The 22,634-nt window shown below is 41.9% G+C and overlaps 1 protein-coding gene and 1 pseudogene across 2 annotated transcripts in view; both read left to right on the top strand.

Annotated features, from left to right (window-relative positions):
- CPM (carboxypeptidase M) overlaps nucleotides 1-22,634 on the top strand; it is an 83,895-nt gene that overhangs the window by 28,379 nt on the left and 32,882 nt on the right. For both annotated transcript variants that reach the window (XM_039472112.2, XM_074402578.1), the window contains exon 3: nucleotides 15,711-15,808. In XM_039472112.2, the coding sequence (XP_039328046.2) occupies nucleotides 15,711-15,808 (98 nt within the window). The remainder of the gene's footprint in view (nucleotides 1-15,710; nucleotides 15,809-22,634) is intronic.
- LOC141585106 (small ribosomal subunit protein eS21 pseudogene) lies at nucleotides 15,818-20,860 on the top strand (annotated as a pseudogene).

The following is a 22,634-nucleotide window of genomic DNA, read 5'->3' on the forward strand; positions in this document are numbered from 1 at the left end:
AAGACATGGAGGTCATGATTAAACTTCCCCAGCACCCGAACTTTACTGACCCCTTAATCTTATGTTAATCACTTGGCCTTTGCTAGATTAATGGCTGAGTGACCAGAAGTTTCAATGATCCCATAAATTATATGATTTTAAACTATTTTTGTAGCTTTTGCTAGTTGTAATAAAAAATTTCAAATGCCTGTCCTTTACTTAACATTCACATTTGCACGGAGATGATTTTTCTTTCCAAATAAATTTAATAAAGCTAATGTGCTCGACCAGGTTTTGGAGAGTTTACATACTAATTTCTTAACCCCTTCTCTAAAATGGCTAGGAAAGCTCTATGTTTTCATCAGAAAGAAGCAGCCTGTGAATTTCTCACCTTGGGGCTTCCATTTTCCCTCCAGGTGGCTTCACCTTTCAAATGAGCAACCCTGACCTCTCTGCTCCTGAATCCCACTCTTATAAGCTGCCGGAGCCAGTACATGGAGACATAGTTTCTTACCTTTACCTTTTTAAAACCTTTCCCTACTCACCAGCTTTATTTATTTATTTTTTTAAGACTTAATTTTCTTAGAGCAGTTTTAGAGCAAATTTGCTATACCTACTGTGGCAAAGTCAATACAAAAATAAATATTTACTTAAAAAACAACCAGGCCGGGCGCGGTGGCTCAAGCCTGTAATCCCAGCACTTTGGGAGGCCGAGGCGGGTGGATCACAAGGTCAGGAGATCGGGACCATCCTGGTCAACATGGTGAAACCCCGTCTCTACTAAAAATACAAAAAATTAGCTGGGCATGGTGGCACGTGCCTGTAATCCCAGCTACTTAGGAGACTGAGGCAGGAGAATTGCCTGAAATCAGGAGGCAGAGGTTGCGGTGAGCCGAGATCGCGCCATTGCACTCCAGCCTGGGTAACAAGAGTGAAACTCTGTCTCAAAAACAAACAAAAAAACCAACCAGTACCCAAAAGCAAAATTATCTAAAGCAAAATGGAAAGGAAGGTACAGAGGTTTCCCACATACCCCCTTGTCCCTATCCACACGTGCACAGCCTCTTACAATCAATATCCCCCACCAGACTGGCACATTTGTTACAGCTAGGAAACCTACGCTGAAGCATCATCACCACCCAAAGTGCAAACGTAGTTTACAGTAGGACTGTGATTCACTTTTGTTGTTGTACATTCTATGGACATAAGCTTTGTATTTTTCTATGGACATAAGCTTTGTTGGACAAACGTGTAATGATATGTATCTACCATTATACATACAGTATCACACAGAGGAGTTTCACTGCCCTAAATATCCTGCATGCCTTTTCGTCCCTCCCTCTTCCCTAGCCTTTGGCAACCACTGATCTTTTTATTGTCTCCATAATTCACCTGTTCAGAATATCATATGCTTGGACTCATATAGTATAGTCTTTTCAGATTGGCTTCTTTCACTTAGTAATATGCATTTAAGTTTCTTCCATGTATCTTCATGGCTTGATAGCTCATTTCTTCTTAATACTGAATCATATTCCATGGTCTGGATGTACCACAGTTTATGTATCCCCTTAACTTACTGAAAGACATCTTGGTTCCTTTCAAGTTTTGGCTATTATAAATAAAAATGTAAATAGCTGTGTAATTTTTCTATGGACATAAGCTTTCAGTTTATCTTGTTAAATAACAAGGAGCTTGTTTGCCGGATCATACGGTTTAGTTTTGTAAAAAACTTGCAAACTGTCTTCCAAACTGGCCACTTTGCATTCCTACCAGCAACGAATGAGAGTTCCTGTTGCTCCACATCCTCACCAGTATTTGGTGTTGTCAGTATTCTGGATTTTTGCCACTCCAATGGGAATGCATTGGCATCTGATTGTTGTTTTAATTTGTATTTCTTTGATGATACATGATGTGACATAAGATGGCATCTTTTCATATGCTTATTTGCCCTCTGTTTATCTTCTTTGCTGAAATGCCTGCTGTTCCCGTCTTTAGTCCATTTAGTAAGTGGGTTGTTTATTTTCTTACTGTTGGGTTTTCAGAGTTCTTTCTGTGTTTTGGATAACAGTCTTTTATCAGACATGTCTTTTGCAAATATTTTCTCCAAGTCTGTGGCTTACCTTTTCATTCACTTGATCTCTCCAGCGTTTTATTTAGGAAATTTTCAATCCTATAGAAAAAAACACAAACATAGTAAAATAAGAAGCCTCATATTTTTCATATACATCTACCAGTTGTTAAAATTTTGCCACATTGGCTTTATCTCTCTCATGAGCTCCATCTCGTGATTTTACTGAACCATTAGAAGTGATAAACAGCATGTCACATCATCTCAAAAAACACCAACATGCCTCTCCTAAGCATGACTTCTTCCTGCCTAATCATGACACACCATTATTAAACTAAAAATAATAATAACTCGATAATATCAAACAACATACTGCATTTTTAAAGTTCTCCAGCCGTTCCAAGAATGACTTTAATAACCATTTTTTTTTTCTCCCAGAATCAAATCAAGCAAGGCTCATCCATCATCTACAGTCTCACAATCTAGGACAGTTCCCCTGCCTTTTGCTGGCATTGACTGATTCATATTGAACAATTTTACGTGATTGGTTGATGCCTCATGAACCATTTCCTTGTCTACAAGCTCTTGGCTTGCCCTCTTACAGTGATGAGTTGGAGTCTCTCCACGACAGAGCCAGACTGGAAATTCTTATCATGCTTTCCAATCTCATTAACACTGAGAGAGTCAAAATCTGTGTGATGGCTTCAATAATTTTGGGAACAGGCCATGTAAGAAAATGTTGTGAAAGATGTGTTTATGGTTCAACACGGTTAGTAGAGGTGACTTGGCTTCCTGCCCTGCACCCCTCACCGCCCCCCCCACCCCCATGGCAGCATGCGGCTTCCCAGTTCAGCTGGTCTCTGCTGTTAGGGCGTGGGAATTCTGAATAAGATTCAGTCCTTAGATTTGAAAAGGTAATTTGCCTGATACTTGGTGATGTGAATGTTTGTGACAGTTTTTGTGCTAATACGTCTTAAAGGACGTGCTCTCTGAGAATATCTCCCTCCACTCTCTGAATCCACGCTCCAGTTTCCTTTTTAATTTAAGTGAGTGTTGGTCTGTTTGACTTGATGTACAGATCTTCTGGCACATACAATTCTCCTGTCTCTTGGCATAACAAGTTGGCAGTCTATCTCTATGTTATATATACTTTATATTCAAAATTTTTCTTTAATTGGTCTGATACTACATCATCTGCTAATGTCAGTAGTTTGTCATCAGCCAATTTGTACACCCGAGGCCCTCAAACATGTGCTTACAATGTTTCTGGCATTATTTTTAAAGCTTGTAAGAATTAAATGAGATTAATCCCATAACATGGATGAGAAAACTGATTGATTTAGAGAGATTAAGCAATTTGGAATACCACATGGTTAGTAAGTGACACGTTTTCTCAGAGGTGTCTTTTGTAAATATTTTCTCCAAGACTGTGACCTTTTCATTCTCTTGATCCCTCCAGCTTTTTATTTAGAAAATTTTCAAACTTATAGAAAAAAATACACAAATAGTAAAATAAGCACCCACTCATTCTTCATATACAGCCACCAGTTGTTAATATTTTGCCACATTTGCTACAGCACAATACCAAGCAATACCATGTGGCTAGTAAGTGACAGAGCTGGGTTTTAGCCCTGACACTTTGATTGTGCACATTGCATCCTCCTATGAGATGCCACTAAAAAAGATACTGCATATCATCTCATCTCAAATGCTGCGTTCAGGCAGAGGATATGCTGTGGAAATGCTGGTTTTGATGTCCTTAGTAAACTACTGATCTATTTTTGAGATTTATATCTCAAAACTAGTGATACTAGTGAGAAGTCCACCCTTGTTAATCCATCAGATGTCCCGGTTTTAGGTCAAATTTGGGGGAACCTCATTTTGGCAACTTCAGGGTCTCTCCTGCTGTTTGGGAGCTCAGCATCCTTCACTCTGGACTCTGACTTGCTTCACTTTAAAATGAAAGCTTTTCAGGGTACAAACTCAAGGAGTAGGATGACTGAAAGAAAAGTCTTTCTTCTCCAGAGTAGTTTATTGGGAAGCTAGTAAAGTAATTGCCATTATTCCTTGCCACTAAAGGATGAGTTCTTATGGTAGCAATAGATAGACAGTAGTACTGAGGAGACCTCCAATAAACTGTCTTTTCTGGGGTCAAAAGAATCTGAATTAAACTCTTCTTAATTTATAGCTCTGTGACAACGTGCAGGCACTCATAATAAATAAGAACACCAGGCCAGGCACTGTGGCTGTTGCCTGTAACCCTAACACATTGGGAAGCCGAGGCGGGTGGATTGCTTGAGCCCAGGAGTTCAAGATCAGCCTAGACAATATGGTAAAACCCCATCTCAACAAAAAAATACAAAAATTAGCCAGGGATGGTGACCCGTGCTTGTAGTCTCAGCTATTCAGGAGCCTAAGGTGGGAGAATCGCTTGAGCCCTGGGAGGTCAAGGCTGTAGTGAGCCATGATTGCACCACTGCATTCCAGCATGGGTGACAGAGTGAGACAAATAGATCAGGAAGAAACAAAACGTCAACACTGAACTAGAATGTCCCTGACACATCATAAAAAGAGAAACCTCAAATGGACAAGAAATGTATAGTGTTAGTTATAATATTGTACCTTTTAAAATAACCTTTAAGAAATGTCTTTAAGTATTCATATTTTGTATTTTAAGATAATGCTCAATCTTGCTCTTATTATAGCTGAACTGCCCTTCAAAAAGATGATCTGATTATGTTTGACCTCTTCCCCAAGGAACTAAAAGGGAAGTTCTTGGCTTTTTATAGTATGAGGCCCCTAGAGGTTTTCATTTTTGGGATTTAAAAACAAGTGTCTTTACGATTTCCTGTGTCTTTACGATAAAAATAACAAAAAACAAACAAACAAACAAAAAAAAACAACAAAAACCTAGAGGGGAACATAGAAAAATTATAATGATTGGAGCATGATAATTATGTTGTTTTTAAAACTCCATTCTTAAAAAGTCTTACAATTTATGAGTTAAACTTTAAAATGTTTAGAGGAAGGGGAACAGGTTTATGAGCCTCTGACCTGGGAATGGAGTGGAAGGAATAGAGAAGGTGGGGTTGCAAGAGGAGAAAGGCAGAGGAATTTCCTACAGTGTTACTGTTTTTGTTGATGGTTAGTAATTAATGAGACAAGCTGTTCTGTTCCTCTGGGAGTCTGAACTGTCTTGAAACAAACAAAAAGAAAATTTATTGCAACCCAATGAAGCTTCAGATTTTTCCTCTTTTTTTTTTTTCAATTAAAAAATAAACTGTCCCTAATTTAGGAATTGAAATTCCCAAACATCCCCATTCACCTGTTTAGGAAGAAATGAAATGGAACCCTAACCTCTATATTTCTTGGGTATACTATCAAAACTTTAAAGCCATGGAGACGAATATGTAAGCAAATGAAACCCTATCTCCCCATAATGTTGGAAGAATCTAACTTGAAGCCAGACATTTGGTTTGGATCTTGGCACTTTCTTATATGGAAATATTCCAAGAAGGTCTATTGACTCTTGATTTGATCTAGAAAATTGAGTTTTTTAAAGAGCCCACCCAAGATGGCACCTCATAGGCTAGCCATAGAGTTTTCCATCAATACTAGAAAATAATTTCATCTAATCTCTAGATCAGGGGTGACCCAGTCTCCAGGTGAACTTCCTCAGGTTTGTTTCTTAATTTACCCAGTCATTCATTCACTCAGCAAACACTTATCAATCATTTGCTATGTATATGGCAGACACTACACTAGATTTTGCAAGCACAGAGATAGACAATCTTTTTTTTTCCTTGCTTGCAGGCAAACCTTTGGTTTCAGTATGTGACAGGGGAAGGGTTGCATAGGTACTACGAAACTTCGAAGGAAGTATCTAACTCAGGGTGGTAGGGGATGGCACTGAGCACGAGAAGGGTCAGGAAGGTGCTGGATGGCAGGAGGCTTTTAGCTGAGCCTTCAAAAGGCAAGGGGAAGTTGGCTGCTTTGATGGAGTGGGCTAAGGACTATCCATGCAGAAGAAAGAGCAGGTTTTAAAGGTGCCAGAACATGCAGTCAGCTCCTTTAGGAACTACACATAGTGAAGAATGTCTGAGGCCTGGTATATGGGATTGGGGTGGGAAACCTAAGGCAGGAAGAAGACAGATCCCTCGAGGTCTGGTGTTCCTGCTGAGGGGATTGGGCACTATCGCGATGCCATAGGGAGCCACCGCAGGAAAAGCAGTGGAGCCATGGGATCTGGGTCACATTTGATCAGTCACCCAAACAAAGGAAAGTTTACTCAACAGCATGCTTCATTTGGACTTCATTTTGTCAAAGCATGACAGTGATGTCAGAAATAGAAATGAGTGTCTTTACTGCACACCACCATGCCCAGCTATTTTTTGTACTTTTTGCATAGAACTCCTGACCTCGAATGATCCCCCTACCTCAGCCTCCCAAAGTGCTGGGATTACAGGCATGAGCCACCACGTCCAGCCTAAAACACATTTTCTAAGCTTTCTTTACTTCTGGGTCACCTCCACAAAATGTTATGGTTCTGGGAACCCCTATGTGAAAAAGCACAGGTATCAGCAGTAAGTATACTGAACATTCACTAGAAGAAAAAGTAATTTTGGTTTGGGTTGGTTATAGAAGCAATGTCACATGGAAAGGGCTAGACTATCCTGCAGAAAGAGAAGACCCACAAATTGCTATTTTATAACACAATAAAGATTTAGATCTCACTCCTATGTCCATTATTGAACAGTTGTGGTTCTGCTCCGGTCGTCTTGCCTCCAGGACCCAAGCTGACAGAGCACCCTCTATCCAATCATTGCCTGTCTTGTGTCAGAGGGAAAAGAGACGAAAAATCATGCATTGGCTCTTAAAACTCCTCCTAGAAGTGGTACATATCATTTCTGCCCACATTTCACTGGCCAAAGCAAGTCACATGATATGGCTGAGTTCATCAGGACACCAGATGTAGGGCCGCCAGTAATACAACCCACCACTGAGGTCTTCACTAAGAAGGTGACCTGGATCTTGGGAAATGGCCAGGATTTACCTGGTAGACACAGCAGGAGAGCAAAAGAAAAATATGGCAACATTGTTATGAAATCCAGACTTGGCCACATGAAACTTTTTTTTTTTTTTTTTGAGACTGAGTCTCACTCTGTCACCCAGGCTGGAGTGCAATGGTGGAATCTCAGCTCAGTGCCCCCTCTGCTTCTCAGGTTCATGTGATTCTCCTGCCTCAGTCTCCCAAGTACCTGGGATTACAGGTACCTGTGACCATGCTCAGCTAATTTTTGTATTTTCAGTAGAGTCCGGGTTTCACCATGTTGGCCAGCTGGTCTCAAACTTCTGACCTCAAGTGATTTGCCCTCCTCAACCTTCCAGAGTGTTGGGATTACAGGCGTGAGCCACCGCACCCAGCTGTGAAAACCTTAGAAAACTGACTTCAAGGCAGAATGCTTCGCAGTGACAAATCTTAGAATGCCACTTTATAGAAATATTCTGAAGAGAGAAAAACCCAGGTGAGTTAGAGCAGCCTGGGGAAGCGTCTTAGAACCACGATTCTGTGGAATTCACAGGATTTTAAAAGGCAGAAAATCCAGTGAGGCCATTTTAGGCTAAAACAACATAAATAAAATGGGGCTGTGCCCAGGGTACTAGTGTGCAGAAAGGAACCCCTCTCCTGTGGGAGCATTTGTGTTAGCAGATAGTGGGACATTCGGGTGGAGGGTAGGTGATGGAGGACCCTGAATGCCCAGGGGAAGAATTTGGATGTGATGTGCCAATATTTACCAAGAAAAGGAAGTTGCTGGGCGTGGTGGCTCATGCCTGTAATCCTAGCACTTTGGGAGACTGAGGTGGGCGGATCACCTGAGTTCGCAAGTTTGGGACCACCCTGGCCAACATGGAGAAACCCCATCTCAACTAAAAATACAGAATTAGCCAGGTGTGGTGCCTGCCTGTAGTCCCAGCTACTTGGAAGAGTGAGGCAGGAGAATCGCTTGAACTCAGGAGGCAGAGATTGCAGTGAGCCGAGATCGCGCCGTCTCAAAAAAAAACAAAAAAACAAAAAGTAGTCTTGGGGATACATCAACAATTTTTGAAATGTTACAGTAGTTAATTGAACATCTACTATGTGCCAGGCACTGTTAGATTATCAGTGAACAAAACCAGCAACCTGAACAAAATGGTGAACACAACATGCAGTGCCCTTGTGGGTTACATTTTGGTTGAGACAGATACCATATAGGTAAACAAATATACAATCTCAAAGAGTGAAAAAGTTGTGAAGAAAGATGACACAGGATTAGAGAGTGACTAGGGGTATATGGTGACAGTGGTGGTGGTGGTGCAGCCAGGGGGTGGAGTGGATTACAAGACAGCTGTGGAGACTGGTGAGCATGAGGTGGTCCCTGGTAACAACCAGGGCTCCACGCCCTACCCTCAGAGCACCAACCCAGGGTTAGCATACTCCACTGAGCAAAGCTTCCTTGTCCAGGTGATCAATTAATTAGAAGAGCCAGGAATGCTGGGCCCAAAGAGGGAGGCCAGAGGGAAAATGCAGGGGACATGGATCCCAGATCCACGTAGAACCCCTGGGGACCACTGAGTCCCACAACCTGAACAGGGCCCAGGGGTATACTCACAGAGCAGGTGGCCTCATTTCAGACCCCCCTCATTTTAGACCTCATTGTGCAATGGGAAATTCCTTGTAGCAGAAGCTGGAGTCAAATGCCTGCCTATTTCTCATTCCATGTTGGGATGCCTCCTGTGTTCCTCTCACTCCCATGTTAAACTGAACTGCAAAATTCATGGTTCTAAGTAGATTTTAGAATTGACCTAGGCAGAAGAAACAGCCCAGCCCCTTCATTACTTCAGAGCAGAATAGAGCCCTTACTCTTATCACAGTCGCAGAAGGCCCCCGGGACACCTGACTCCCCGAGACCCTTTCTTGGCAGGTTCCCCTGTCCATAAACAAGGTCAGGAATTCCCTGCCCACTACACAGAGTATGACAGTTAAGCTTCACTGGGACCCTGTGGCTGACCTTTGGTGGGCTGGGGGCATCACATCTGTACAGGCTCTAGGCTTGCTGAGTTCAAAAACAGACTGGCTGTTCATGTGGACTAGCCCAAACCTGAAACTGCAGAAACCCCAGTGTCTGCACGCTAGGCGGTTGGCCATGAAAAAAGATGTGTCCCCCAAAGACAGGGTGTGTATGGTGCAGATGGATTTCGTCCATGTCTTTCTTTCCCTTGCCACTTCAGCCACCCTACTTTCTTTTTTCTTTTTTAGCCAGTTTTTTTTTTTTTTTAAGTTCTGGGATATATAATGTGCATGTTTGTTACATAGATATACATGGGCCTTGGTGGTTTGCTGCACCTATCAACCCTTCATCTCGGTTTTAAGCCCCACATGCATTTGGCATTTGTTCTAATGCTCTCCCTCCCCTTGCCCTCCACCCCCCAGCAGGCCCCAGTGTGTGATGTGCCCCTCCTGTGACCATGTGTTCTCGTTGTTTAACTTCCACTTATGAGAGAGAACATGCCTGCCCTACTTTCTTAGCCTGTTTGCTGACTTGCATTCAAACTGAGTGCAGGGAGAACACCTAGCAGCCTGACCCCAGAAGGGCGGCTACTCCAGATTCCACAGCTCTGGGACAAACAGTGACGAAAGCTCACCTGTAGTGCTTAAATGGAGAGCAATTTGGGACAGTAGCAGCTAACTAAACAAAACCAAGGGAGCAGACAATAGCCATTACTTCTCAAACCATCCTCACTGTGCCCCTCGACTCCCTCCTTCCATTTTCAGCACTACGTAGAGGGGAGAAGGACAATCACCTCAACGGCAGAAGTCAGTACACGGCAAGTTTGCTTCACACGCTCACATTTCTTTTGTTTTTCTTTGACTTATTTTTGATGTTTTTCATTTTCCATCTCTGAGGCGATTAGCAGCGCGGCCTCGTGATCAAGAACAGAGCAGGTACTCCATGGATAGACCACCCAGTCCTGACCCTTGTTACAGTGGTTCTTAAGCTTTCAGGTGACTGGAAATCACCTGGAGAGCTTATTAAAACAGCTCACCAGCCACGTGTGGTGGCTCATGCCTGTGATCTCAGCACTTTGGGCAGATCACTTGAGATCAAGCATTCAAGACCAGCCTGGCCAACATGGCGAAACCCCATCTCTACTAAAAATACAAAAATTAGCCAGTGCACCTCTGTAGTCCCAGCTACTCTAGAGTCTGAGGCATGAGAATCATTTGAACCCAGGAAGTGGAGACTGCAGTGTGCCGGGATTGCTCCACTGCACTCCAGCCTCGGGGACAAAACAGCACAGTGAGACTCTGCCTCGATAAAAAAGCAAAAGAACACAGATTACTGCTCCCCAACCCCAGAATTTCTCATTCAGCACATCCAGGATGGAATGCAAGGATGTGGAGTTCTTACAAGTTACCAGGTGATGCTGATACTCTTGGTCCTGTGACCACACTTGTGTGAAAGGATAGCCCTATCCCTAACCACTTGTGGCTATTAGGGTTAAATGAGTGACTATAGGTAAGATGCTTTGAGCTGTGAATAATACAGTGCAAGCATGGCTAGTCTGGAAACTTCGCCCATGCCTTTTTGTCCCTGTTTTGTTAACCTCCCTTTGTTTTGTTTGAAATAAACCACTTAGCCAGATACCTCTTCCTCTCCTTCAAATCCAGAAGGCGTGTGAACTTTGGAGACTGTTTAAACTGACCTAAATCATATGTGATTTTCAACTCTTCGGTGGGTTCACTCATTATTGAATGTGGACTCTGCGTGCTATATGTGATAAACTTCTTGGGTGTGGGGGATAGTGGGAATGTGCATATGTGAAATTGACGTCAGATCTTTGGATCATTGCTAGGGAAGGTAAAAGGAACTCACACTACAGTGCAGCCTTACAGCAGCCTTGCCAGTAGGGCTGTTACTCCCACTACTAGAGGAAACTGAAACTCAGTTCATTGAGGAAGCTCTCTCAAGCTCTGACTTAGGTCAAAGGTGACTTGTAAGGATACACAGAGAAACATGCAAGCCTGGGAAACCAGCTGATCTATTACTCTGTGTACCAGAACTTTATGTATCAGACCAAACACACAACAAGCCTCATGAAAAACTGGAATGTGCTTCACATCACTGCAGCTTTGCTCCAGTGATGGGGCCACCCACATCTCTGCTTCTCCCTAGGCATGTCTCTCTTATTGAGACTCTCCACATAGAGATAGACTGATGGAGTTGTGACATTAACACCCAGTGTGGAATGTCCTGGTAGGGTAGCCTCAGATTTAGTTGTCTTGCCCTGTAATAAGTCATAGCCAGGAAGCAAGCCCAGTCTTGCTGCAGGTGCAAACCATAGCAACACAATGCTGAAAGAACTGCCTGGGAACTTTTTCCCCGCAGTGGGGTTGGCTTTGGCCTGTCTAGTACTTTCAGGAACATTGAGGCAGCCCTAGGTCCTCAGAAGAGCACAGATTTTGAAGTCAGACAGACTGGATTTGAACACTGCTTCAGTCACTTAAGTTTCCTTAAATATACATTGTGGCTATCACACACCTCACATGTGTTGTGAAGATCAAATAATGTAAAATGCTTAGCAGAGTGCCTGGCTCGTAGCATCTGCACTTAATGAATGATAGGGTTTGGTATTTCTTTAATTTAAAAAACTGGAAAGATGAAAATAATTACTCAACTTTATCATCCTGTCATTTAGGCTGTTATCCCTGACAGTGTGCCATATTCAATCCTGTAGGGATGCATTTGTATTGTTAATAATTTTGTAAGTAATCAGTCTCGTTCTATCTCCCAGGCTTGGGTGCAGTGGCACAATCATAGTTCACTGTAATCTCCACCTCCTGGGATCAAGGGATCCTTCCACCTCAGCCACCTGAGTAGTTAGGATTACAGACACATGCCACCACACCCAGTTAATTTTTAAAGTTTTTGTAGAGATGGCATCACACTATGTTGCTCAGGCTGGTCTCAAACTCGTGGCCTCAAGTGATCCTCCCATCTCAGCATCCCAAAGCACTGGGATTACAGGCATGAGCCACCATGCCTGGCTTTATCTATTATTTAATTTAGGCTTTATATGCTACAAAGCTATAGGAGGTTTTTAATAGGAAGTCTGTTTCACATAGTTGTAATTATATAATTTTGCATTCTTTTTCCACATTACAAAATATTTTAATGTTATAAATTCTGTATGTAATTTTAGTAAACATGCTATAATTTACATAAAATTATTTATTGTACACTAAATAGAGACAACCAATAGAGAATTGGTTGAGTAAATGGTAGTGCATTCACATAATAAAATATGAATTAGCCATTGACAAAGATGGATTAGGGCTGGATGCAGTGGCTCACACTTTAATCCCAGCACTTTGGCAGGCTGAAGTGGGCAGATCATGAGGTCAAGAGATTGAGACCATTCTAGCCAACATGGTGAAGCCCTCTCTACTAAAAATACAAAAAAATTAGCTGGGAGTGGTGGCAGGTGCCTGTAATCCTAGCTACTCGGGAGGCTGAGGCAGAAGAATTGCAAAAACCCAGGAGGTGGAGGTTGCAGTGAGCCGAGATCGTGCCCTGCACTCCAGCCTGGTGACAGAGTGAGACTCTGTTTCACATAAAAAAAAGAGATAGATTAGAAGTATATTTCTTAACATAGAAACATGTTCACATTATATATAAAATGAAATGGTTGTACCTAAATATCAACTACCTCTCAAATCTGTCTGGATATCTTCCTACCTCAGTCTCAGCAACTTTCAAACTTTAATGAGGCTCCCAATCACAAAGGTACTTGTTAAATGCCAGTTTCAGGCTTTACTTCAAGAGTTTGATTGAGGCTGGGGCTCAGGAATTGGCATTTTTACAAGGATCCCAGGTGTCTGTGATGTGGGAAAGATACCTCGCCCATTTCTGCCTATTGAAGCTATGCTTAATTTTCCAGGCTTCTCCTTCTACTTTCTCCTGAACTTCTGTAGTACTCGTAGCACTTGTCTGCTTTCTTGTCTTAGAGATCTTAGCAAACACTTCTAAATTGTAAAACTTTTCCTGATCCTTCAAGCAAGCCTAGTTGCACACCCATGTCATAGCCCCAGGATTTGTGTTAAACCCTGCGTGATCTCCTGAATAGAGATGCTGAAGTATCCGGAATCCAAACTTCATTTCCTTTGCAGTGGAGAGAGAAAGGCTGAGTACTTCAGAACTCTTTAGCACACCTGTTACAGCAGGAACTTTTGGGAATAAAGGTAGTCTTTTTAACCTTGATTTACAACAAAAATAAAACCTTGTTTAGATTACTTTTACTTACCTTGACAGTCAGGTTGTGAAAAGTAAATAGTTCGTCCTTTGTGTATTTACTCTGGTCTAGGCCAGAGACAGCCAGTAAGTTGGAGAGGGCAGTTAAAACCCTTCTAGAGGCCTGTCATTCCAAAGAATAGTTTTCTTCACATCTGTTGGTTGATTTTCATTCTCAGACTGTGTCATTGAGGTTGTTTAAGGTAAGATTCTCATCTTGCAGTTCACTTAGCGGCCACTCTGCTAAAATTTAGATTGAGTTACACATCAAAGGACTTCTTCACTTAGATTTTATCAGTGTGATTTCCCTCCTTCCTTAAACTAAATAATACTGGATATCCATATCAAGTCAGGCTTTTGTCATCTTACATTATTTTTTACGTAACAGGCCAGCTGTTGCTGATGCATGCTTATAAATAACTATTGCTAAATATTATGTTGAGATGATACTGAATTTTTTCCTTGTTTGTAAAAGGACTAGACCATATTCTGTACAAATAGTTAACATAGAAGAATTCCTCAGAAACAAACCTTTAAAAGCCAGGTATAATAGCTCAGTCATGCAAAGTTCCTTGTTTCATATGAAAATGGTAACTTTGTAGAAGTAAAGCTCCAGACAACGAAGACTTGACAGTGTTGGGGAATGGAAGGTTCTGGTTAATCAAATGCTTCTGATGGGGAATCACCAGATGGAGTACGCTTGTCCACACAACAAACTCAGAATCACGTGTAGAGGCATCATCTGTACAACCCTACATCCATAAAGCTTTTCATCAGCCCCTCCTTGAAAAAAATTAACCATTTTTTTATTCTATATACACACAGTTCACTGCACACACATCTATGATATGTCACACTCTAGTATATGTTTGTGTGTTGCTATTCTCTGATAGATCAGAAATTCATTGGGCATAGAGCATGTGGCTTATTTGTGCAGCCTAATCCAGGTTCAATGCCTAGATATAATATTCATCAAATAGTTATATGAATAAGAATTCTGCACTGAACAAGGGACATAAATCATATAAACTACATTTTGTGGGTGTTTTCTGAGAAGTCCTGGAGTTACAAAATTTAAAGTATCACCTTATCATGACAAATTTCCATACAATATTGTTATAATAAATTATAAATAAATGTTGAAAATAACAAGTCCAGTATCTGGTTTTCCCTGAGTCCCTGATGGCAACTGCATGCTCCCCAGTCCGTGGGACTACTGATTTGAGGAGCTAGATCTGAAATTCTGCAGAACCTGCTCAACATTAGCCCATTGGTTGCCATTAAGTTCCTCTCCTGGGCTCTTAAATTCCCCAGAGGCTAAATTGTTACAGATATTTAAACTTTGTACATACATGATGGATAGCAAACATTCCCACATCTCTAATGTAAGTATATTAAAAGTGCCAGACAATTTTAAAATTGAAAGTGACTTCTTCATTTTTACTGGTTAGGAAGCCAAGCCTCTTAGGAGACAAGCAGTTTTTTGTTAGGGGGAGGAGCACTAGAATTGAAGTCAAATAAACCAGAGTTCAGTTCTTGGCTCAGGGGCTCAAATCATTGCCTCTAATTGGCGGTGTGACCATAAGCCCTTAATATTTTTGAAGATCGGTTTTTTTTCTTTTGTAAAGTTTTGTTAGTAATCCATCTCAGTGGGTCATGACAAGGGGTTACTTGAGATTACCCTAGCCAGAGCAGCACAGGTAATATCTGCACAAAACAAATCCTCAGTGAGCTTTCCTCTCTGCCCTTTTTTGCCAAAATCATACAGAGCTAAGACTTAGATACTTTCTTTGGGTCGTGGTTCCCACTTTACCTGACGGGACTCACACATATTGAGGATGCTAGCAAGGGGCTGTGTCACATCAGCATTTAAATACAGAATTCAGGATCTCCTACACTAAAAACCATCTCACTTTTGAGTTACTTTCATTGCTGTTGTTTTTTCTCTTTCCTTGTATATCAAGTTATGACACCATCCCAGTCAACCAGCGACTGTAATTTAACTTTGTATAATTGTGTGAATTAGCAGATCCTAGGAGCCTCCAGGATCTCAGAGCGTAGTATATACACATTTTAGAAAAATAAGATCTGCATCGCCTAATAAGTCTTCAGCTTTTAAAAATCACATTCTAAAATAATAAGTGAAATATTTGTGCTCAATTGAAGGGGTTTCCATAAATTCTGGCAGTAAATGAAGAGTATGTTAAGCACAGAGATGTTGATCATAAAAACTTAAGTCACCGTGAAACAGTCCAGTCCTGTTCTTATTCTCCCAGAATTCATTTGTCATTTAAAGAGACAATTTACTTTTCCTTCTTTTCTTTCCTGTAAAGGTAGAAACCTGTGGGTTCTTGTTGTGGGGCGGTCTCCAAAGGAACACAGAATTGGGATTCCGGAGTTCAAATATGTGGCGAATATGCATGGAGATGAGGTACGTATGTGGCTTGAATTTCTGAAATGTCAGCAGAGAAGCTTCCCCTAGGGTCTCATGAGCTCTGTGTAAATGCTACAGAGGAAGCTTGGAGAAGTCTCCAGCATGCACTGTAGCAAAGAAGCAAGGCCCGGAGAGGTCTTCCTATGAGGCCTGTGGGAAGTTAAGGAATCAGGGTCCAACAACCACCACAGCTGTGTGGCTCTGCACCCAGCGCCCTGTCAGAGTAACTGGAGCTTCGGAAGAAGAACAGTTCCCCAGCCCTGAGCTTCTACCTGCCAATCCCTGCATCTCCTTTCTGGGTTGAGTTTTCCCACCTCCTGGTCAGCATGAAGGTGACCCAGCAAAGGGGCTGTTTTCATCTGAATGCACAACTATCAGAAACTCCCAAATAGCTACCCAAATTCCTGTGATCTGGCTTTTGAAATGCTTTTGTTAACTCTCTCTCAAATCAATTACTCAGTGTCTTCGGTGCTCCAGTTTAGACAGTCACATTTAGGATTCTCTTCTACCCACCTTTCAACAAACACTTGGCCGGGTGGAGTGGCCATGACTATAATCCCAACACTTTGGGAGGCCAAGGCAGACAGATCACTTGAGGTCAGGAGTTTGAGACCAGCCTGGCCAACATGGTGAAACCTTGTCTCTACTAAAAATAGAAAAAATTAGCCAGGTGTATTGGTGCACACCTGTAATCTCAGCTACTTGGGAGGCTGAGGCAAGAGAATTGCTTGAACCCAGGAGGTCGAGGCTGCAGAGAGCCAAGTTTGTGCCACTGCACTACAGCCTGGGAGACAGAGTAAGACTCCATCTGAAAAAACAAAACAAAACAAAACAAAACAAAACAAAACAAAAAACCACTCTTAAATTCCTTGATAATATCTTTCCTCTTTTCCAACTTAGCAGGGATAAACTCTACTTTTATTTTTAGGTTTTTCAAAATATCATTTACCACTGTTACCTACCCAGCCATGCTTGCCAGGCAGTTGAAGATGTTCACCTTTGTTTCTTACCTTGCTTCCTCAGACTATTTTGAGACCATGACAACCAAATTATTTTCTGTTTACCAGGACTCTATAAAACTGAGGAATCAAAGAGTTCCCAGCCATTACAGTAAGGAAATTTTGCATAGGAATATGAGTATTACCCTGTAAAACACAACTTATAACTTTAGGGACTTTCTAATTTACATGCGTATTCCGATAAGTACTACCTGCTGACTTGTTAAAACTCTTCTGAATTCGCAATAGTATGGCTGGCATGCTCTAATCAGTGCTGAGCTTCCTCTTCTGGCATAGCCCTCCCCAAACTCTACAGGAACTGGATCCACCCTTCATGATACACTCTGCTGCCCTTGCCAGGCATGCTGCCCAACCTGTCCTGCTGAGAGAGGATACTTCTTGCAGCTGGAGCTAAGATGCAAGCACCTGCTTCAAACAAAGTAATAAGTCTTTGAACTCGATTTTGGGGTGGGTGCAAGTTTAGTCCATCTGTGGCTGTTTCAGCATAACAGGCAATTTCTTTAAAAAAGACTACATTGCAAGGAGTCTGACCAAAGTTGGTTTTAACAAAACAGCTGTTCATTACAGACAGCAGCTCAGACTGCCTTTTCCTTTTGCTATCTAGTCTATTGATCAAGGTGCCTCAGAATGCATGTTTTTGTTGTTGATTTTTTTTTTGTATGTTTTTTGAGATAGAGTTTTCCTCTTGTTTCCCAGGCTGGAGTGCAATGGCATGATCTCGACTCTGCAACCTCCACCTACAAGGTTCAAGCGATTGTCCTACCTCCACCTCCTGAGTGGCTGGGACTATAGGCGTACGCCACTACTGCCGGCTAATTTTTTTTTTTTTTTTTTTTAGTAGAGATGGGGTTTCACCATCTTGGCCAGGCTGGTCTCGAACCCCTGACCTCAGGTGATCCACCTGCCTCAGCCTCCCATAGTGCTGGAATTACAGGTGTCAGCCACTGCGCCAGGCTCAGAATGCATTTGTAACAAGAGACATATGGCATTCGTTGTCTTTAGTAGTTTATTTACTGAACTCCTGGCATTTCAGAGATTTCATCCTGCTACTCTGAAATTAGTCCTCAGAACTGAAACTTCCAAAGATAAGCAAGAGTGCTTTCCCTCACCTACCCCCAAATTTGCTTATTCTTTCCATGCGCTTTGCTACATTTCTGGCATCTTGCTGTCTGGGTAGCTGGCATATCCCTTCAAATCAGGGCTTGCTAGTTCACTCTGATTCTTTGAGAAATGCTGAGGGCTGAGACTAGACAGTGGGGGAAAGTCCCAGTGTATTTTGAGGTGGGAACTTGAAGCACTGTTACTCCCTTATGTGTCCCAGCTCGTGGCAATGTTTGGGGGCTCTATGGGGCTAGTAAGAAATTTATTTTTCTGAATTTGAGAACTTATCTATTCTGCCCTCCCCATGCCTCCAGGAGCTGGAGAAAGTGATGGCTTAACATTGGAGCAGAGAAATCCTTCCAAATACAGAATCTAACAACCCATTTTTTCTTCCCATAGATCTTTTGAAATTGAAAGCTTTTTTTTTTTTATTTTTTGAGACAGAGTCTCGCTCTGTTGCCAGGCTGGAGTGCAGTGGCGCAATCTCAGCTCGCTGCAACCTCCACCTCCAGGGTTCAAGCGAGTCTTCTGCCTCAGCCTCCTAAGTAGCTGAGACTACAGGCATGCACCACCACACCCAGCTAATTTTTGTATTTTTAACAGAGACGGGATTTCTCCTTGTTGGCCAAGATGGTCTCAATCTCTTGACCTCGTGATACACCCACCTCAGCCTCCCAAAGTGCTGGGAAGACAGGTGTGAGCCATTGTGTCCAGACAAAAGATTTTTTAGAAGCAACAGAGCTAACATTTTAGGGCAGTGGTTCTTAACTGTTTTTGAATGTATTCCTTGCTATTCTGGTATAAATTTGATCTCTGACTTCAGGATCTGTGGATCATCTAGGAGTTTCTGTGCCTTAGATGGAGAATTCCAGCAGGGAACACACACACACTGAGTGGCAGGGTGGACAGAACTGACCTCACTATTTTCAAAATTGGACCCCATTCTGACTGTGTGTGTATGTTTGTGTTTGTGTGTGTTTGTGTATGTGTGTTTTCACACCTAACACCATGGCTAGATGACAGGGAGCATCAGCAGCATCAGGGAGACTCAGTTCTGCTGATGACGCCTACCAATTTCCCCCATGTATTTTTATTTTACCCATTTATGCCTTGTTTTAGAATTGGGTCTTTTTTAAATTAGAAATTGTCTGATGGCCAAAAAGCATATGAAAAAAATGTCCAGCAACACTAATCATCAGAGAAATGCTAATCAAAACCACAATGAGATACCATGTCACACCAGTTAGAATGGCTATTACCAAAAAGTCAAAAAATAACAGATGCTGATGAGGCTGCAAAGAAAAGGGATTGCTAATACACTGCTGGTGGGAATGTGTAAATTAGGTTAACCACTGTGGAAAGCAGTGTGGCAATTTCTCAAAGAACTTAAGGCAGACCTACCATTCAACCCAGCAATCCGAATATATACCCAAAGGAATATAAATTGTTCTACCATAAAGACACATGCACACATATGTTCACTGCAGCACTATTCACAATAGCAGAGACATAGGGTTAGTCTAGATGCTCATTAATGGTAGGCTGGATAAAGAAAATGTGGTACATATACATCATGGAAGGCTATGCAGCCATAAAAAAAGAACAAGATCGTGCACCTTTGACCTTATCCTAAGCAAACTAACGCAGGAAAAGAAAAACACTGCATGTTCTCACTTTTAGGTGGGAACTAAATATTGAATACACATGGGCATAAAGAAGGGAACAATAGTCACCAGCACCTACTTAAGGGTGGAGGGTGGAAGGAGGGTGAGGATCAAAAACCTACCTATTAGATACTATGGTTACTACCTGAGTGATGAAATAATTCACATACCAAATCTCTACAACACACAATTTATCTATAGAGTCAATCTGCACATGTACCCTGAAACTAAAAGTTAAAAAAAAGCAAAAATTATTAAAAAATCAACATATACTCATGTTAGAAAAAGTATAAACAAAAAAGAAAACCTTATATACTGACCTTCCCAAAATTAATGCTCTTAATATTTCCAGATATATGTGTGTGCATGCACTTTTACCAAAACGGACTATGCTATTTGCAACATTTTTAAAGTTTATACTAGCTACCTTTTTGTACCAATAAATCTTTATCTTATCTTTATCTTATCTCCCACTTTCTAGTTTCTCTAATTGTCCTCAAATGACTCTAAAATGACCCAAATCAGGATCCAGTCCTGGCCCATGCATCACATTTAGTGGATATGTTGGCTCTCTTGGATCTCATTTAATCTAGTATCTTTTTATTATGATACCAGACTTGATGAAGAGCTCAATCAGTTGCCTGCCCTGTTGAATGCCACATATTCTCGATTTTTTGTTTCCTTCTTTATAGCATCATTGCAGTTGTACCTCTAGTCCCTGTCTTTACTTCAAACTGGAAATTAAATGAAAAGGTTTGCTGAATTTAGGCAAAAATTTTTGGCTAATACACATCTTAAGAGTTGTGGGTGTGACCCGGAAGCACTTGCCGAGGCCCCGCGCCTTGCTGCCGATTTCTCTACCAGGTGACACGTGGCTTCCTTTTTCACCCGTGCGGCCTGGTGGCAGGAGGTGTGGCCTCGAGATGCAGAACAAGGCCACAGAGTTCGTGGACCTGTATGTGCGTGTGCCGTGGAAATGCTCCACTAGCAACCGCATCATCAGTGCCAGGGACCACCATCCATCCAGATGAATGTGGCGGAAGTTGACAAGGTCACAGGCAGGTTTAACAGCCAGTTTAAAACTTAAGCTACCTGCGGGGCCATACGTAGGATGGGTGAGTCAGATGATTCCATTCTCCAATTGGCCAAGGCCGATGGCATCATCTCAAAGAACTTTTGACTGGAGAGAATCGCGGTTGTGGAGTATTTGTCATAAATAAACAGTGAAAACCTTAAAAAAAAAAAAAAAAAAAAAGAGTTGTGAAGATAGGTTCATTTGATTGATGCTGAGGGTTCAGGCTAATTCACCTGGCTATATTCAAGAATCCCAAAAGTAAGCTTTGGATAGCAAAATCAACTTAAAATGGCCCATTTTCAGCCAAGTATTGTTACAAAAGAAGTAAAGTTAAACCCACTCCTCATTTTCTATGAACTTCACGTATTCTCTTATTCTTGCAGAGGCCATTGTTCTACTAGGCGCATAGCTCTTACTGTCGATGTTTTTCTTGTCTCAGTGACCTTCCATTGTCTCACATGCTTTCTGTGCCACAGGCTCACTATGCCACATTAATCAGACTGGCAAGTTGCCTCTTCAAACAGTGCTTTACAAGAAAATAATAACAATAGCTTACATTTATTGAGCACAGACTACAGTAAGTGCTTTGTAGGCCTTGTTTCTTTTGATCACCTCTGCAGAAGGCATGTTTATTAGTTCCGTGTACCAGGAAGGGGGTCCAGGTTTATGCTTGGTCACCAGCAGTGGGAACCCAGAAGCCTGAGCACTGAGCCTTGTCCAGCTGTGGACCCATTACTTTACTCTCTCTTCTCTGTTTTTAAAGTGCTCTGTTTCATGGTTTTAGTTATTAAGTATAGATCTATGATCTATCTCAATTTCATTTAGATGGATACTAAGTTGTCCCAGCAACATTTGGGGAGAGGATTTGGGCTGGTTGATTATGTAAAAGAGTAGCAAGCCCTTAGAGGGCAACACTGGAATAAATACCTTTCAGTCACCTGCCTGGCCCTTTCTTTGCCCTACTCTTCACTTCTCTCTCCTTGACTGCTGGGAGATAACAGACAAAGCACTCTTGGTGAGCCTTTATCACCTGTGTTTATGCTGTTTCCAGAGCAGCACGGGAGAAACATTTCTGGGGTTCTTTCTCATGTTATTAAGACTAGGAGGTGTTTTTCTTGTTCACCCAGGCACACACATTGTTTGCACACATATTGGCATGTTGGATTGAAGCCTCAATTCTAGCTTTAATTTGCACAAGCTCCTAATTGGCATCACTTGACATACTACCGTTTCATCTTTTTTTCTTTTTCTTTTTTTTTTTTTTTAATTGGAAGGGTTGACTCCAGTGCAGGCTGAATGGGTTTCTCTACCATTCCCTTATGCCACAGATATTCAGATTACCTGGGGATGGGATCCCTATCTCCTCATCTTCTCCCACACCTCATTCTGCTCCTGGCTTGCTGTGTAGTAAACTATAACCAATACTCTAAAATCAGAGCTATACTGAAAACTGGGACCATGCCCTGAAACCAGAAGCATCTAACATCCTCAGCCTAAATGTGGATGCAGAAGAGAAGCCTAGGAAAATCTTCTCCAGCCCTCCACACTTTGTTTTGTGCCTGTCTTCTATCCCATGTTTTTAACATTGTGTAGAAAGAAACATACTTCTCTTGGGTAATCTCTAGGTTGGTAAGACATCTCTAATTCCTCTCAAGTGAAAATATTGAAGCAAGGCATGACTGTGTGTTTAAAGAATTGGGTGCCCAGGCCAGGCATGGTGGCTCACACTCATAATCCCATCACTTTGGGAGGTCAAGCTGGGAGATTGCTTGAGGCCAGGAGTTCAAGACCAGCCTGGGAAACATAGTAAGACCTTGTCTCTAAAAATAAATTTAAAAATTAGCCAAGTGTGGTGGTGCATACTTGGAGCCCCAGCTACTCAGGAGGCTGAGGTGGAAGGATTATTTGAGCCTGGGAGGTCAAGGCTGCAGTGGGCCATGATCATACCACACTGTACTTCCCCC

This window comes from Saimiri boliviensis, chromosome 7 (assembly GCF_048565385.1).
Source record: "Saimiri boliviensis isolate mSaiBol1 chromosome 7, mSaiBol1.pri, whole genome shotgun sequence".
Taxonomy (NCBI): Eukaryota; Metazoa; Chordata; class Mammalia; order Primates; family Cebidae; genus Saimiri; species Saimiri boliviensis.